Source organism: Copidosoma floridanum, unplaced genomic scaffold, assembly GCF_036245765.1.
Source record: "Copidosoma floridanum isolate Cflo_tuat_1 unplaced genomic scaffold, Cflo_Japanese_pri ptg000001l, whole genome shotgun sequence".
Classification (NCBI taxonomy): Eukaryota; Metazoa; Arthropoda; class Insecta; order Hymenoptera; family Encyrtidae; genus Copidosoma; species Copidosoma floridanum.
This window is the reverse complement of record NW_028321878.1, coordinates 457185-475227: the sequence shown is the minus strand read 5'-3', so window position 1 is coordinate 475227 and position 18043 is coordinate 457185. Positions and strand designations below refer to the sequence as shown.

The following is an 18043-nucleotide window of genomic DNA, read 5'->3' as shown; positions in this document are numbered from 1 at the left end:
CGTTCAAACCAATCAAACCCCTTTTGGTTCAGTCCGGTTCTTGAAGATGAGAGCTTGAACAAATCTAATTTGGTTCGCTATATATAGGTATACTTTGCGATGAGAACCGGACCGAACCGAAAAGGGGTTTAAACGAACCTGCTGTGTGCCGTCACCCATCGACCCATCTTGAATGGGGCGTACGCGTACCAACTCGGCATAGGTACATTCTGAAGATTTGATATGCAGCAGCAGCATATGTGCAAGATATCGTTATCAGGTTACCATTGCTGTTACCGCTGAATAGGTATAATATGTCCCATAGTAAGCTTAAAACGAAGCCGGTTATAACACTCTGCATCTCTGCGATAGTCACAGGGACAGGGATATAGATTAACTCACTCTCTAAATCTCTAGAGTTGCTACACAAATAAGACAATTAGACAGTGTGCATACACAGGCCACGAGTAACCAAAAAACGTTGTAAGTAGGTACTGGTAGGTAATTGTACCGGTTGCACGTTGTCTTGCATGGAAGAAGTAAAAACAATTCACCGAAGTTTAGAGTTAGCGTAAGGAGGAAAAAAATTGAATAATGTCATCTTACACTGGAAACTCAAGCTCGTTGTCCAAGTGGCAGCTAGCTCTGGTGGTTGGGGCACCGGTAGCTTTCGGTCTAGGCTACCTCTGCTACAGGAACTACGTGAACGACAAGCCAAAAGACGAGGAACACGCTAAAGCCCTCAAGCGGAATAACGTGTTTTCTAGCTCAGTAGATGGGGACGACGAGAAGAGCACGAGCATCGCCAAACCTACGGTTGCCGAGGTTAGAAGCATGCTCTCTTAGTTTCAATACCTTTCTAAATCCCTATTTCATCATTTTTAAGAAAATCAAGTACTTTATTCTTATTAACGTACAACTTTTATTAATTATTAAATGTTTATTTGTATCGTGTAAACTCAAAGTTGGTTTATAATAAAAATATTGTTAAACACTTGATTTTCATGCAATTAGAGCATATACTTACGACAATTTGTTCAAACATAATTTTACCAATGCCTATATATGTATACCTTTAGATGTGTAAAATATTAGAAAGCTAATAAATATTATTATTGTATAACACTTATTAATGTTTTTATACTTTTTTTTTTTTTTAGAAGCCCACCGCTCGGTCTGATGTGCTTAAGACAGAAGGGAACAAGTTATTTCAGTCAGGTAAATTTGATGAAGCCATTGAACAGTACAATCAGGCCATAGAAGCATGTCCACCAGAATGTATAGAAGAACTTGCAACATATTACCAAAACAGAGCAGCTGCTTATGAAAAATTAGTAAATATCCGTATATTTAGTTGATAATACACTAATTGTGTGCATTGTTCTTATTTATGAAAATAATTTATTTCCTTTCAGCAAAAATATAGCTCAGTTAAAGCAGACTGTAACAAAGCTCTCGAACTGAAGCCCAAATATGTAAAAGCTTTAGTTCGTAGAGCAAAGGCCTTGGAACATTTTGATGATCTAGTAACTGCTTTAGAAGATATTTCTGCTGCCTGTATACTTGAAAGATTTGGAAACCCAACTACAGTTGGCATGGCGGATAAAATTTTGAGAGCGTTAGGTACATTAATACTCTGCATTTATTTTTTTCATTGAATTTCAAAAACAAAAATTGTCTGAGTGAAATTATAAATTCTTACAGGTGCAAAGCACACAGAGGAATATGTAAAAACAAGAAAGCCAGTGATGCCTAGCAAGTACTTTATCAGAACGTATTTCTCAGCCTTTCAGCATGACCCTATAACATCAGCAATAAATGAGCAATCTAATAAAGAAGACTTAACGTAAGTTATTCTAATTGTAAATTAGTAAAGCTTATTAATCGTGAAATATGATTAAAATTTAAATATTTTAAATAAGGCAACTAAATTAGATTCCTCTTCTTATAGGTCATATGAAGAGGCTCTGAAGGCTGTAAAGAATCAAAATTACGATGATGTAATACCACTTTGCACCAAGGCTTTAAACAACCTTGAGGCGGATAATGATTCAATACATAAGTTGAAAATACTTCTGCTGAGAGGTACTTTCAATCTATTGTTGGGCATGTATGAAGATGCCTTGTCTGATCTTAGTAGTGTAATAAATAGCGATGTTACCAGTAAAGAATTAAAAGTCAACGCTTTGATTAAACGCGCAAGTATGCACGTACAGCTTGAACAGCCGGAAAAGAGTTTCGACGATTTTGCCCAGGCTGTCGAGCTTGACCCTGACTGCAGTGATATCTACCATAATAGAGGACAGGTACATAATCGATACCTCTTTCGTTTGTTTTTACCGATCGTATCGATGTGAATAACGCTGTTGTTCAATTATTTCAGGTGAACTTGTTATCAGAAAAAATAGAAGAAGCCAAAGCTGACTTTGATAAAGCTGTGGAGCTTAATCCAGACTTTGGGGTGGCGTTTGTTCAAAAATGTTACACAGATTATCGCAATTCTGTCACGCTAAGAGATATAAACATGATACAAGAATCGATTGAAAATTTCAACAATGCATGCACAAAATTCCCCGATTGTGCTGAATGCTTTAATTTGTATGCACAGGTAATTACCTCAAAAATTCTGAGCTTAATCTTGCCAAGACTAAACATATTTTTCATCTGCATTGTATTTTTCACGTAGGTATTGGCAGATACAAATGACTTTCCGAAAGCCGATATGTACTTTGAAAAAGCTGCAAATAAAGATCCGAAGAATGCAACCATTCTTGTACAAAGAGGATTATTACATTTACAATGGAAGAACGATTTCAATTTAGCTATAAACCTCATTAAGAAAGCAATAGAAATTGATGATAAATGTGAATTCGCTTATGAAACTTTGGGTACCATTGAAGTTCAAAGGTATGCGAAATTTTATTTTTTTATTTGTTTTTTGAGACACACATGTGACCTGCCTAAACAATTAACGAAAATATGCCATCGAAAGAAAATACGTAATTGACTACCACTTGTTGAAAAAAAAAAAAAAAAAAAAAATCATGAAAAACATACACCTTTAAAAACTGCATAAACATTTGGAAACAAAAACTTTTATCAATATTTTGTATTTTTACAGAGGAAACTTGGAATACGCGATTGAGTTATTTGAAAAAGCATTGGCCCTGGGACGCACTAATATGGAATTGTCGCACCTTTTCAGTTTGCGAGACGCATCGAAGGCCCAACTTTCGGTAGGCTTGAGACTCGGAGTTGATTTGAAGTCGACTTTGGATACAAGGGGTTTTATGGCGTAAAATTTTTTTCCATCTCAAAAATCTGTCACACTATTTCAAATATGAAGGTTTGTTGGACTGCAAAGATCCGTAGACTGATTGTGAAAATTTGATTGAAATCCATTTAAGTTAATGGATCTTTTATTAATAATTTTTTTTGGATGAAACTGATTTAATCAATGTATTTATTAAGAACAATAGCAGTATCAGTTGCAGAATATTATCGAACAAATATGAAATGATTTACCTATGTCATATTTTTTGTGAGATAAGTTTAGGCCTTACTGTCAAATGATTTCATAACAATATCTACATTTAACTTAAGATTACATTATACCTACCAATTTATTGAAAATATTTTAATCAAAATAGCTTCCCTATGACGAAATTTATAAAACTCTCAAGTTTGAACATTACAATAAGTAAAATGTATTTTATTAAAATATTTTTATTCAACGACTCTAACTCATAAAATTGGGATGAAGTTAATAATTGAAATATCAGTCGGATGAAAAAGTTTGAAAATCATTCAACACAAATAGAATTTTTTTTTTTTTTTAACAAGTTTATCATTAAGCTAGTCGATGAACAAGCACTTGACATACCTGAAAAGCAAAATCGTATTTTATTGCGCTTGCGATCTGTTGAAGTGCAGTTAGAATGTCGTATGTTGAAACTTGAAAAAAGTGCGTTTCAAATAACACTGTTATTTAATTGTAGTATAATAATTATTAAGTTCGGTTCATTTAAGCTGTGTTTGCGCAAGTACGCTGTACAATTTCAACACGGATGATTTTTTAATTAAATTTTAAATAATTAGTTCTTCATCAACTGTTATTGTAGTTGTGTATGTAATTTCACTTTGGGAAAAATCTATTGTTATTGTTTATACTAATATTACTGCACTGTCATCCAGTGCTTTGTACATAAGTCTTGAGAAATCATAAGCATTTGTTTAAATGCATATAAAAATAGTTATGTGTTAATCTATATCTAAAATCACATAAGTTTTTGCCCCGTTCTTGTATCTAGTTTTAAGCGGCAATGAACTTCATCTGCTCTTGTTTAAGTCAACTGATGAATGTTACTGTAACATATGTATGGAGACTTGGTCTCAAACTTGTATTTTTATACAAGCATTTTAAGTATCGTAAAATAAAGAAGCCAATGGGTATCTTATGACAAAGGCTAGTAATGTTCCTGCTACCTGAAATTAAAAAAATTTTTTTTTATAAAAAAATTAACATACAAATATTTTTTTCAAATTACCTGTATGAGAATTAACATGGTAGTTAAGGCTTCTTCCCTTAGAGGACCAGCATACAACAGCACAAAGTTGATGATCGTTAAATTATTACAAGTGACCACGCCCCGGTCATCTTCTTTCCAATCGACGAGCTTGGAAGTTCGAAATATCCACATGACGAATTTTGCTGTTAAGTATTTAAAAATCAAATATTAATGTTGAATGAATTATGTATAAAATACTACTTCGGTCGATTAATTAGAGAAAAAAAATAAGTCGTTACCTAAAATATTCAATTCACTTTTTTTGAAAACCGTCACGCTGGGATTCAACTGATCTGTTTCGGGGTCATATCTGTTGAAAAAATTTCAATATTAAATGGTTATAAAAAGTCCTGAAAATAAAAAAATAAACAGTTGTAAAAAAAGGGGGGGATACTGACTTTGGAAGCCGATGCCTTGGACAGGGAACGAGACGAAAGAGCTGGGGTACGCTGTACAGAAAGTTGAGTATTTGGGGGATAAAGAAGAGGAGTGTTGTTTTGCCAAAGTGACCAATTATGCCGACCACAGCGAATGTCATTCCGGAAAAGTAACAGAACGTGTCGCCCACAAAAACTCTCGATGGGTACCTGAAACATGCAAAAAAAAAATATCGTTTTTTTATCTCTCTTTGGTCTTTCTCTACAGTGCAAGAGAAAAGAAGAGATGTTGTGAATAGGTAAGTACTTCAATATGGGCAGATAAGGACAAAACGTGCTTGTACAGCTTCACATGTGATCAGTTTTGCAAATAGTGCAAAAATAAATTTACATTTATTTGCAATTTTACGATATTAATGGCTCAAAAATTACAATAAACGCCATTTTCGCTGCAAATGGCATGGTTCGACCGATCGAAGGAGAAATTTGACCATTCGTCAAATGAAACAGTGACGGTTAACTGATTCGCCATGATTCAATTTATACCTTTTGAATAAAAGAATATCAAATGAAAATGAGTGGTTTTGCACTATTAAAATCAAAAAGAGAGTGCAGTGATTGGCTGCGATCGTATGTTGAAAGGCAGCTGGAATTGTGCAATTTTTTTTTTTCAATACATAGTTTATTTATTTGCTATGATTATTACAATTTCTTTAAATTGGGAAAAAAAATTTCAAGTTTTAAATGAACATTTCGAAATACAAGTGAGTTTAGTGTATACCGCAGTTGCATGGATCGGTTCTATTTTTGACACCTGCATGTGCCATTCTCGATTTCTATGGTACAACATCAGTGCAGTACTAAAGCACAATGCTTGCGTGTACCTATACATAAGTATTATAGGGAGAGAGGGAGCAGATGTTCTCGATGGTTTCTTCTTCAACTCAAGTATAAGTACGAAGAGATTTTTCTGTTGACTCAAAGGAGAAAAAGCATATTATACTTATAGATATCTGCTGGAAGGAGAAAAAGCCTATAGAGAGAGAGAGAGTGCGGGGAAAGAATAAAGGGAAGGGTGGTCGAGCGGACAGCTGCTTTTGCTTCCTCAAGCCTTGGTTCTCCCCAATTCCCATCTGGCCTGTCAGTTTGCCGCGGACTACGATAGATATGGGCCGACACGCGATCTCATTCACCATCACCTAATGTTCTTGTCCGCGGATTTTTGCTATAGCGTGTCGTACAAGTATTTCAATGAGGTAACACAAAAGTAGAGTGTCATCGTCGTGCCTTTGCCCAGGAAGCGTATTTGGGGTGCTTCTAGTGCAGGTGACTATACAATTTTATTCAAAAGGTTAACAATAATGATAATGATAATAATTGTATTCTTAAGTAGAGCCGTGATTTAGAAGAAAGCAAAAAACGCAACGATCGGTTGATCGATCTTTGGTAAAGCCTGCAGGAAAAAGATGATTGAGAACAAGTTTTTTTTCATTACGATGAATTTTTTAATTTTGTGATAAATCAGAATGCAAAAAAAAAAAAAAAAAACAATGCTTGCTCCGGTTGAAATTTCAGTCGATGCGTAAGCTCGCGCGTTGAGTGCACACCTGTCAACCGATTTTTACATCTAACCGATGTTACGTTTACGTGTATAAAGAATCGTGTTAAAAATTACAGAATACCAAGGCTGAGAGTAATTCACACATTTCGTTTGAATATTTTTTGATGTTGATTTAACGAAATTGGTCAAAGTACACTGTAGCCGAAGGCCGGAGCACAGAAAATTCGCCAAAGTTAAAAAACACAAAAAAGATAAAATTTCTCGAGGCAATAAATGAGAGACAATCGGCTTTCCTTCAATGATTTTTTTTTAAGAGAGAGGTAGTTACAGACTGAATGATCAATAATATACATTTTATATCATATTACCGAATAAGGTATTGGACGATTCTTATATACAGATTACTCGTAGATCACCGTCGTTCTCGTTACCAACATAATATTGAGCAATTAAAAAAAAATTTTTTTTAGGTTTACATACTCACAATTCGAAGGAGTTCACGAAAAAGAGGTGTTCGAAAATAAAAATTTTACTACATAGCCCCTTATAGAGATTAGTAAGTAAGATGAACGATATCATCAGTCTTTAAAATTAGCATAAAAAAAATGATTCGCAGTGCAAAGAAACAATGACGTACGAAAAAAAAATATTAACTTGAAAAAAACTTCCTTCCAAACATCCGTTGACTAAAACTTGGTGATTGTAATCATTTTTAAATATTTGAATATGTCTATATACATATCATATGGAATTGTTCAACGGAAATGTCGCGGTACCTCACGTAGTTTTGAGTGAGTCGAGCAGAATTAAAAAATGATTTGCAGCTGTGGTCGCGTCTTTGGTGTCGGTCGGGCACCAGCTTTGAAAGCTTGTTAAAACGAGACGGCGTGTACATGTACATATAAAGAGCTAGGATGTGCGTGGGCGTGCATATAAATCACGAGTTCTGAGCCACCTATTTTTGTTCAACTCAGCGCATTTAACTCCGCATCCAACGTATTCTGGACGGCACACAAAATTGGACTCGGTGGAATTAATTTTCATCATGATTACATTTTTTTTTTTTTTTTTTCATAAGTATCGATCTTTTTTTCGTTTATCGTTTATTGCACACGCTGGAAACCCTCCTACTTGAATTTTACAAGCCTCCCCACTGGTTTGAGAATGTTTTTGTTTTGCTCCTCCTCCTCAATATCTCCTGTACCCATGTACTTATATGCAGGTCGAGGGTGCGCACGTGCCTTGATTATTTAATATGGTTTCTATTACTGTTGGTATAGGCTTCATTATACCGACTGAACTGCTGGGAGTGCTCTCGTGGGAGATAGAGAGGCCTCACGTTTAGCGTTGTAAGTACATACACACGGGTCATTCCTCCGAAACTTGCATTGGAAAAAAAAAAAAAAAAAAAAACTTACTACTTTTTTAAAGCCCTTTTTCACCTATATAATATGTAACGCGCAAATTAAAAAAAAAAAAAACAACTGCATTTTAGTTTCGTTTTGTATCTTGTTATGACCGGACTTGTTTAGAGTATAAATCTCATCAATTTCTACCAACATGACATTTATTTACTGTTAGACTATGGGCTGAAAATCATGTCATCACTAAATTAATATTTAATTTTATTTATCCATCGCGTGGGAACAAAGTTTCCGGACGATTTCTTTTTTCTTCAAAAATAATCAAAATATTTTTTTAGTAAAAAACAAAAACTGTATATACGTATAGCAGAAATACGTAAACACAAAAAGTTTCAAGACGATAGTGGTGTATGTAAGCACCATATACATACATGTGACAGGAATCGAAAGTAAATTTTGGAAAAGGCCATAAAGTACGTGGTTTTTTTGTATTTTTATGTAAACAGTCAGACGGTGTATTTATAGATAACGATTGATGCATCCTCCATTGTGTATGATTACGAAATGAGCATGAGAAAAAAAAAATATATGTAAAAAATGTATGGCAGCAAGTAGTACTTGGTCAAGTATATTATTGAAAAGCAGCGGGTGAGTCACAATCGCGGGGAAGATGAGTCATTGTCTAGCGACGCACGCAAAAGATGTAGTATATGTATATACATCAGGTATAAAATATATTGTAGGTACAGCAACCCCTCGAATAAATATATGGGTAGGTAGTGCGCATAGATAAAGGACCAAGAGGGGAGTGATGAGTATGTACCCATAATATAATGTACACGAAGCGTGTGATGGGGCATGATGAACCTGCGGGATCCCCTTTGCCTATATATTTATATTTATAATCATTTAAATTTTGGATGAATCGTTGTGAAAAGTTGTTACTAAAATTTTTACTTTTAAAACGAGGGTGACGTCAAGTGGGAAAAATACGATCCCTCTTTCGTCATCGTGTCGTTTACCCCTCCGCCCCAATGTATATCAACCCCTAAAAGCTCAGCCGACATGCGTCACGGGCAACCCCCTGGTACGCGCGCGCGCAAACCACAAACTGTACTGGTTCACGCTCCAGGTCGACGCTTGCGTACTGGGAGTGCACCCCGTCCTCGGAGGAGAAGATAATTATAGCGTCTCGGGAGCAAAGAGGATAAGAGCATGTATACACGTATAGCTATGCCCCCGAATGTGTGTTGGAAACGCGTACGTCGGTATACACTCGGTACACCTAAGTATATCCTATGTGGTATACACGAGGTACAGAGTTTATCTGTATAAATATACACTAAGCCGTGCGCCAGAACAGGAGAGCGGAAAAGGGTACAAGTGCATATACCTACGATTTTCCAGCTCGTTTTCGCGGGTGTGGTTTTCAGAGTCTACTGTTGCTGTTGTCATTGTTGTTATCATGTGTGCCAATTGAGGGAACAAAAAATAGTAACGCGTACGCTGACGGGCAATGTTACGCATTTCCGCGCGAGAGGATTGACGACCAAGCGGCTCTACCTTGTCCCCGTCGTCGGCTGGGAGTAGCAGTGGAAGCTCGCTCGGTTTAACAGCACGACCACCATCACCACTGCAACACTCAGACTTTGGTGACATTTCGGAACCGTTGATGTCGTTGATCTTTACCCTACGGTTGTTGTCGTTTAAGTTATCCCCGAGGTTCTTCTCCTCTTCTGCTGGAGCCTCCTCGGCCGAATCAGTAAGTTTCGTTGGTTTTTTTTTTCCTTTTCTTGACTTCCCCCTCGCCGCCGCCCCAAAACGAGTCAACGGAGAAATAGTTATAAAAATGCTCACCCGCTAACTATAGGTATGCGGTAAAATTAAAAGGTCGCGCCAATCGCTCTTATGATTTTTTGTACCACCGTGGTACCCCCATATACAATATACATAAGTATAGGTACATGAAGTTTCCCAATACGATGCATTTGACTGTTTTTTTTTTTTTTTTCTTTTCTTTGCTTTTCTCATCCGTGCACAGTGTGAGTAAAGGCACGCGTGTTTGCACATACCTTGTAGATTGTACTTACTACGAGTGTGCAGTATATACTTATATTATATACTGTATAGCTGATGGAATGGAATGACCGAGTGGGCGCTACGAATACATTTTTCGGGGTGAAGGAACTGCGCCACGGCAGTGCAGTGACACTTTGAGTTTGAAGGAGATGACAACATCTCTTGAACGCTCAAATTATAAGTATTGTGGGTAGGTAATTTTCGGGCGGATACTGCAGAGCTTACAGATAAGCTTTTCAAACAGACTTTTCTCAACGCGTATACGTAGGTACATACTTGCTTTTTGTGTTAACAAAAATATACAAGAAATATACAGTCAACCTAATGCTCCCCTATCGTATTATATCATCTTTTTCATTGTTACTTTCACATTTTTTTGTTGTAAGGATTTTTCATATTAAAATCAATGTCACGCAGACTTAAGAAATTGAAAAAACAACGATTTTACCGCAAATCACGTGTCACATTGAACTCAACCCATTGAACAAATTATTTCTTTGATCGCAATGACGAAAGATAAGTTGCATGTAGCTTCGCCTCGAAAGGAATTCAAGTAAAATAATATGCTAGTTTATATTTAGGGTTTAAAAAGTGCTGGTTTAAGTTTATCTGTTTCTTTTTTCTTTCTCTTTTTATGTGTTCGAAACAGCTATTTTCACGCGAGTACATGTATGCATAAATAATAAAAATTCGTTATTTTGGCAATTCACGTTGGTAATTTATCGTGAAACTATGTAGAAACATCATAAACTATGTGTATACAGTTAATTGCGTGTGAATAATTATTTAGAGCAAAGTAGTATAGGTATTTCTTATATGATTGCCTTAATCGTATACAACAATACGGAAACCACACTAGTCAAAGGAACAACAAAAATCAGTATTCGAGGTAACTTCTTTGAATTATGTAGAAAAATAAAAACTGCTCTATTAATAGTTTTTTCATAAGTAAATTTCTCTTTTGTTTTTACTTTCATTCGAATTTATCTTTTTTTATGAAGACTTCGGTGTGTCATTATGATACACATGATATTCTTTGAGCTAACGAAGAAGCACGTCACATCGCCCGTATTTTATCACCTCCCATCAAATTAATATTACCTTTATATGCTACTGCACATTTTTTTAATTTAAACTCGCACGAGTATGCATTTGCCGATACGTGTGTACATTCATGATTGTACGCTCACATATACTGTACTTGACATTTTGAATTTATTTGAGGTAGGTGTATAGGTATATCCAATATACACTTAACGCATCGTATCGTAAGTGTTTTCCATATAGGTTTATACACATGAACTTTTCAGTGTATATATTATATACACATATACCTATAATACACGAATACGCGGTTGTTGTATACCTATATTTGTATAAATGCGTATATATATATATAGGTAATAACACAATCCAACGAATAATATTTGCTACATTTATCTGCAAAATAATATTCATAATGATATATTATACGTAATATTTGATCATTTCCTTTTCCCATCGATTTTTCGCGTTCGAACGAGTGGAAGTTTCGTTTGTTCGCAAAAGTAAAAAGTTATCAAGTGTAAGGGCAGTTGTGGTTTGCGCTGTAAATTTATCATTTCCCTCAAATCAACGTATAGACACAGTTATTATAAACATAGGTATAAATATACGTATAGGAGTAAAGGTATAAATAATAATTTTTCGCAGCGATTAGCGTATAAATATACCTGGAAAAGGGCAAAAAGATAAGTTTGTAACTGGTCGGGCAGCGCGATGTTAAAATGAATAAGAACGCGAAAGGTGAAGCAAAGCAAAGTAGCGAGCTCCGGTGGTCCAGGGCGCAGGGGCTGGGTGTGGATATAGTAATGCATACGTACAGAGACGGAAAGGGAGGGTCGGGAGCACGCGTGTTGTACAACTTCACGGGCTGGCTTCGGGGCGAAGTGTATACTACGTCCAAAGCGAAGAGCATCGATTTTCCGACTTCGCACGAAGCTATCCTTGCACCGGCCGAAGCGCTCATCGTCTATACGCGCGATGTTGCGAGCAGCGACCCTCCTCTCCTGGTTGTCACCCTCGCCGACCTCGCAGTCGCACGGTACCCTCTCTCTCTCTCCTCGGCTCGTCTCTTGCATCAACAATAACATTGTTATTTCCCCGAGCTAAACCGGCGTATTGACAGTATTTACGCAAGTATGGTGATTCGATTGTGCCGAGTGGAGTTCCAGAGGAGGATATTGTAAACCGTTCCTGGGCGATGCACGGTAAAAGGTGTTTGGAGCTTCATTTGCTTTTCTCGGGGGATAAGTATATTATTTCTTCGTGCTCGAGCAACGCGATCGCGTTCGTCAGTGTTGAACACGAGAGAAACGACAAAAGGAAGTGCTTGTACCTATATATATATATACGGAAAGGACGAGCCCCGCGAGATACTCTGGCCGTACATATTAAGAACTCGGGTGCTCGCGAAGATGTCTATTTATATGTATATATATATTTGGTAGCGCCTCTCGATGAATCTCTCTATCTCTTTGACCGCGGCATCCGAACGAAATGCCTTTTCAGTATAGGTCCATCCGTATCACTACTCATGCCTTTTCAACCCATACTCGTTGTTATTTTCATCTCAACTATATACTTATCGGGCTCTTCGACGCGTCTTGGTTTAAAAGTACTATATATATGCCACTAAGGCGTTGCCATGACTTTTGCAATTTGGGTGGAAGCTGTGCGCGTGTAATATGTATATATACACCCTATGTAATTATATAGGTACTCATCGTCAATTTTTTATTTTTTAGACCACAAGTAAGTACAGTTGTCGAAGAAATCGGTCAGATTTACATTGGTTATAGAGACAACATTGATTAGATTAAACATATATCGTGATCGTGATCGGTAGGTGATGCTTAAGGGCTAATTGTTAAAAAGTTTTAAATCAATGAGTCTCGTGCGCGTGACGACAAGTGCTCGTTGGGACTGACAAGTGCCAACTGAATTTATCAAAGTATATCAAAGTATAAAGCCCGAAAAATAAAATAAAAAACAGAAAAGGGCCCGTCAATCAGTTGCTTCTCTCCCGGCCGGCGGAGCTTATTTTTCTCAACCAACTTTAATTTGCACGACATCTGGCACGCAGATATAATATATTTTAAGTACGTACCGACTCGCTGAAGTCTTATCTTCCCCGCAAGAGAGAAGTAGCACAAGTATACTCATAAGACTTTTTTACTTCTCGCTTCTTCTTCTTCTTCTTCTTCTTCACTTTTATCTGTTCCATCCGTGTACTTAAGGCACATTGCTGTAGAATACGTGTGTAAATGATGCGTATATTAATTACAGCAACAACTTTCTTGGCAGATATTTCAACCATATTGTAATGATGATGATTTGCAATGCTGCCCAGAATGATCGATGTAGCTATATATATATATATATATATATATATATATATATATGTAATAGGTATAACGTGGAATCCGTGCAAGTTCACTCCAGTCGTATTTCTCTTTTTCCCCCTTTTCTGTTTCTAATCCAATGAATCCCAGCATCAGTACTTTAACTAATTTCATCGTACAGCACGTTTTGCCCAGATAGACATTCAATTTCAACAAATAAGTACAAGTGTATGAGATAGGTACACCCAAGAATTTTTTAAACTCGGTATTTGACCTATACGCACGTGCGCTCGCTTGCATTTTTAATCATCATATTATATACAAGTACATTCGCAGAGTCGCCGATAAAATCTAACGAAGCCACATATGAAATCGAGTTGTGTTGTATAATGAGAGACAGGTGACGATAAATTAATGATGTTTTTTTTCTTTTCTTTTGCAGATGTTCTGCTCGGCGCACGGGGAAAACACACGTAAATGCTTCCAGTGGGGGCCGGCACCAGCCTCGCCGGAGACTCGCCACACGCCAGCAGCGTTCAACCGTCTCGGCAGCATCCTCACCAACAACACCAGCTACTGCTGGCCCTGGCGGTGTCATCAGCACCAGCAACAGCTGCGACAGCGGGAGCGATGAAGACGAATCATCGTCCTCGTCACTGTCAGCATCGACAGATGGACCAATAGCCGTTGGTAATAAAAAACACTGCATCGTCAACGGCCCGGCAAGAGAAGACGGCAATGCCATGCAGACTAAGCTCGACTGGAAGCTCGTCTCCCTGTACACGCTTCTCGTCCTTCAGGTCCTCGTGGTCGTCCTCTACGTCGCGTCCATGCCCCACGTATCCGACCTGAGCAACGGGCCCGTCGCTCTTAGGAACACGATCAGTTTTGTTCACAACGACAGAGATCCTCCGGTATTAATATTTATTCCAATTCGTTGATCATACACCAATTACAAACCAAAATAATATGTATACATTGGCAAAGGGAGGATGTTAAAAAAAAACTTGATAATTACTTTCGAAAAAAAAAAAAAAACAACAACAGGAGGTTCACTACGACGAGGGTCAAGCGGCCGAGAGATGGCACGCAATCGGCACGGAGACGACGCTCCGTGAGACAAAGACCTTCCGGCTCTTCCAGGCCTACAATCAGATCCTCTGCTGGCGCTCGGGGGTCGACGATCGCCGAATGAGGCGCGACCTCGTGGACGCGGGCGGCGGCACCGTTGACCGGTGCGCCTGTCTTCCCGGCTGGCATGGCTCCGACTGCGGCCAGCCCGAGGTCGTCTGGCGCGCCATCATGGCTTCCAAGCAAAACGTTCAGCTGACCAGGCGCAAACTCACCCGCAGACTTGTGCACACGTTCTACGTGCACGACTACAACGCGGCCATCACCGAGGTCATCGTCGAGGAACTCTATCCGGTGGTCGATCTCTTCGTCGTGTGCGACTTTAGCCTCGCCGAGGACAATTTTCGCCACAGGTTGGGTGAGTACTGTACAATGTACCACCATCACTTAAGACATTACGCCATTGTATTGGCTTGTTTACCCATATTTATGTTGATATGCTCTGATTATATTATGGGTTTTCCGTACAGCAAAGGGCTTCCTTGGCAAGCAGCAGGACAAGATCCTCTACCTGAACGTGGCCTCGAAGGCGAAAAAGCCGGCCGGTGTGATATCAAAGTACGTGTGGGAGCAGGTGAGACAGGTAGTTAAAAATTTACGCGACGACGACATATGCGTGACGACGGACGCCGAGCAGATACTGAACGGGCGGGCCCTCATGTTCCTCAAAACGTACGACGGGTGGCCCCAGCCAATCGGTTTTCGGCTGCGCTGGTCCGTCTTTGGCTTCTTCTGGCAGCACCCGAGCCGCACGCGCATCAGCCTCGGTGCCTCGAGCCTCGGTCTCGTTCGTGATTCCTACTATCGCCTCGTCGACGATAATCGTGACAGTGACAATGGCGGCGACAGCAACTACTCGCCGATGCTCCCGGAGCGCGAGGAGCCGATCGCGAGCAACGAGGTGCTTGCTGAACAGCAGAGGGACAGCATTGGGCTCGTGATCGGCGATCTCAATCACTACGGCGGCTGGTACTGTCAGTTCTGCCAGGGCCCGGGCAACATCATAGCCGCCCTGCGCGAGAAGAACAGGACGAAGGAGGTGGTGCTGCTACAACAGTTGCTGGCCGGGCGCAACGTCGACGTGCCCTTTATCGAGGATCTCATCGGGAGCGGCACCTGGTTTGACGAGAAGACGAGCCTGTTGAGAGCTTATAGGTCCAGGGACGCTTACTACGCGCCTGAGACTGTGCTCAACAACACGTGGAAGTACGACTGGCTGGTCGAGAATTTTTACGCCAAGCTGGATTACTATTGAATTCACGGCGACGACGATGATGTTGTTGTGACGATGTGTTCATACGATTGACGGCGCCTTTTTTTTTTTTTTTTTTTGTTAACTTGTTTTATACTAATGTATACGCTATGCGTGTACACCTATATATACTACATTACTGTCTGTCGCTACATCGAATGCGCTGATCTATCCCAGTATAGTTTCCAAATACGAGGCATAACTCTGATAAACATTGAACACGCTAGCCTAGTATTCTATATCCGCCAATCCTCGCCTCACCCTCCGCCCGACTGTGATATTTCAAACAAAACTTGTTTGTACTTGGTACACTTCAGTAAAGCTATATCAATTGATGTAACGCGTGTACGCGCTGCATTTTTATAGCGCCACAGGTGATGTTATTTGTATTATTTAATGTAACGTGTTTCTATGTATATTGCAACACCTTTTATCATTTGTGTATTTAGCACTATTATCATTTTTCGTTTATCTATTTGTTATTTACTTTGAAGTAAAATATGTTTCCCTTCTACCGCTGTACATTTCACTGAACAAACAAAGCTAGTGTTATAACATATGTACCTATACATAATGAAGTACTTCCTTCGAAGAAGACTATAATGTGTTTTTTATTTACAGTGCGCTTATAATTAATTGATTTAATAAAAGTTTTAAAAAACTGTACCCATTCTATTGTATTAATAATAACTCATAAATGTGTGCAAATAGATTATTGACAGTTGCAGAACTTACCAGTTGTGCCTCAAAAGTGCAAGAGACGTAGCTATGTAGGGAATGATGAAATACATGGAAAATTTGTGAGCCCTCCATAAATTATCATTCAGTTCCAGGGAAAACGTCATGGATTTTAAATAATCACGTGATAACTCCACAATATTGTAAACTAGTATGCTCATTGCAATAATTAAACTTTGACCGACTTCCAGGCCATTGACTCCTGCTAATATGTTAATGGCATTTGTGCAGAATACAGCCAACATTCCCATATATACATAGTAAAATATCCACAAATCTACAAAGTCACCAAATAATGGCCTAAATGGCTTTGGCACTGTTATCTCAGTCATGTTAGAACTGATGTAATATACCATAAGCAGTGGCAGACTAGCAATTGTTGGTAGGAGCAACTTGTATCGCCACTTCAGATCAAATACATCGTCTGCAAATCCCAAAAACACCATACAACAAATAGAGAGTATTGCTACCAACAATTCAGAAAACTAAAATAGAAATACACATGAATGTAACTTTTTTTCCAAATAGCTAATTGTCTGTTGCATTATTATGTATCATAAAAATTAATTAAAATCAGAAACTCACCTCCTTGTGATTAAACTTAGCACCTTCTCGGAAATGGTCAAAGAATGGCATCGGGATAAATAAAAACATTGTAACTAAAAAAGTGCACCCACAAACGACACCCAAAGCTTCCGGACTAAAAATCATAGTCATAATCAGTAGATTGAAAAACTAATTTTACATTTTTTTAATCATGTAACATTCACCCTCTGGTACTATTCGCTTAGCGTACATTACTTACACTTTTGTTTTACTGGTTTTGTTCATATCAAAACCATACAGGTTTGCTTTGATAAACATATCTTTGACATTTGGTATCAGCCTCACTGTTGAAAAATATGTGAACATCGACATTATCACATTGATTGCAATGGGAAAAAGTTGAATCAGAAGTTGATCCATTTTTGGTTTAGTCAAGAATCACTTGTAAATATACTAGCACTGAAGGCGAGCGAAATAAGATACAGTCTTAGTAAATGTAAAAGATATTCTTTTGCCTGCAGGATCCCAAAGGATTCTACCTATGTATAATTGGTAACGTTCACGTTGTAAGGTTGTACCACATACTTATACCTAAAAGTTTAGTAAGGCTTGGACCTTAAATTCTGTAATACAGTCAGATGACATTAACATCGTAAGTTAACAACGACTAATACGAGAGTATAGTTATTAATAAGATATTTCTTACTTCAAGCTTTCACGGTAAGTAATAAAGAATATTTCCATGTAGGTACACGCAAATATAGATACTTGATTACTACTAATCAGATTACTGCTCGATAAGTATAAGTAATGTATTGTTATCATAACACAAACACACTTTCATAACGTGACACTTGGACAAATCATCTGTCACCAGGTCACCAGCAGAACGCCGGCAGAGAGCGTGGATTCGTGGAATGAAACAGAATAGGTTAATTTGCGATTACTTTTTGGTTCAGTTGGTTCATTCTAGTTCAGTCGGTTCTCGAACGACACGAAAATTTATAAATACGCATGGAATGATTTATGTGGGGTCGCAGAATTTGGTCAGTAAGTTTTTTGTTC

The 18043-nt window shown here is 38.2% G+C and overlaps 3 protein-coding genes across 7 annotated transcripts; 2 read left to right on the top strand and 1 right to left on the bottom strand.

Annotated features, from left to right (window-relative positions):
- The first annotated feature begins 177 nt into the window (after nt 1-177).
- Tom70 (translocase of outer membrane 70) lies at nt 178-4441 on the top strand. The gene is made up of 8 exons (XM_014360763.2): nt 178-804; nt 1140-1313; nt 1395-1602; nt 1684-1825; nt 1931-2285; nt 2363-2587; nt 2666-2886; nt 3101-4441. Exons 1-8 carry the CDS (start codon nt 574-576, stop codon nt 3276-3278), a joined length of 1734 nt encoding a protein of 577 aa, XP_014216249.2. The 5' UTR covers nt 178-573; the 3' UTR covers nt 3279-4441.
- On the bottom strand, nt 3615-17824 carry Alg7 (Alg7 dolichyl-phosphate N-acetylglucosaminephosphotransferase). Of its 3 annotated transcripts, none has more exons than XM_089588488.1 (8): nt 17685-17824; nt 17238-17601; nt 17018-17132; nt 16430-16917; nt 4946-5134; nt 4787-4857; nt 4527-4690; nt 3615-4464 (listed from the first exon to the last, which is right to left on the bottom strand). In XM_089588488.1, exons 2-8 carry the CDS (start codon nt 17396-17398, stop codon nt 4399-4401), a joined length of 1254 nt encoding a protein of 417 aa, XP_089444614.1. In that variant the 5' UTR covers nt 17399-17601; nt 17685-17824; the 3' UTR covers nt 3615-4398. The 3 variants fall into 3 exon arrangements, with proteins under 3 accessions (XP_089444614.1, XP_089444619.1, XP_014216254.2); XM_089588493.1 differs by lacking the exon at nt 17685-17824 and having other exon boundaries at nt 16430-16501; nt 16535-16917; nt 17238-17664; XM_014360768.2 differs by lacking the exon at nt 17685-17824 and having other exon boundaries at nt 17238-17664.
- On the top strand, nt 9539-16244 carry Mgat3 (beta-1,4-mannosyl-glycoprotein 4-beta-N-acetylglucosaminyltransferase). 3 transcript variants are annotated; one of them, XM_014360766.2, is made up of 4 exons: nt 9539-9611; nt 13754-14225; nt 14359-14800; nt 14913-16244. In XM_014360766.2, the coding sequence occupies exons 2-4, from the start codon at nt 14055-14057 to the stop codon at nt 15695-15697; spliced, it is 1398 nt and encodes a 465-aa protein (XP_014216252.1). In that variant the 5' UTR covers nt 9539-9611; nt 13754-14054; the 3' UTR covers nt 15698-16244. The 3 variants fall into 3 exon arrangements, with proteins under 3 accessions (XP_014216252.1, XP_014216250.2, XP_014216253.1); XM_014360764.2 differs by lacking the exon at nt 9539-9611 and adding an exon at nt 12029-12184; XM_014360767.2 differs by lacking the exon at nt 9539-9611 and adding an exon at nt 12151-12177.
- Nucleotides 17825-18043: the final 219 nt, after the last annotated feature.

Coding starts and splice junctions, on each gene's coding strand:
- Tom70 (XM_014360763.2), top strand. CDS start 574: ATGTCATCTTACACTGGAAACTCAAGCTCGTTGTCCAAGTGGCAGCTA. Junction 1,314..1,394: donor CAGCTGCTTATGAAAAATTA/GTAAATATCCGT, acceptor ATTTCCTTTCAG/CAAAAATATAGCTCAGTTAA. Junction 1,603..1,683: donor TAAAATTTTGAGAGCGTTAG/GTACATTAATAC, acceptor AAATTCTTACAG/GTGCAAAGCACACAGAGGAA.
- Mgat3 (XM_014360764.2), top strand. Junction 14,226..14,358: donor ACAACGACAGAGATCCTCCG/GTATTAATATTT, acceptor AAACAACAACAG/GAGGTTCACTACGACGAGGG. Junction 14,801..14,912: donor CAATTTTCGCCACAGGTTGG/GTGAGTACTGTA, acceptor TTTTCCGTACAG/CAAAGGGCTTCCTTGGCAAG.
- Alg7 (XM_089588488.1), bottom strand. CDS start 17,398: ATGGATCAACTTCTGATTCAACTTTTTCCCATTGCAATCAATGTGATA. Junction 16,918..17,017: donor CTAAGTTTAATCACAAGGAG/GTGAGTTTCTGA, acceptor TTTCTATTTTAG/TTTTCTGAATTGTTGGTAGC. Junction 4,465..4,526: donor CCATGTTAATTCTCATACAG/GTAATTTGAAAA, acceptor TTTTAATTTCAG/GTAGCAGGAACATTACTAGC.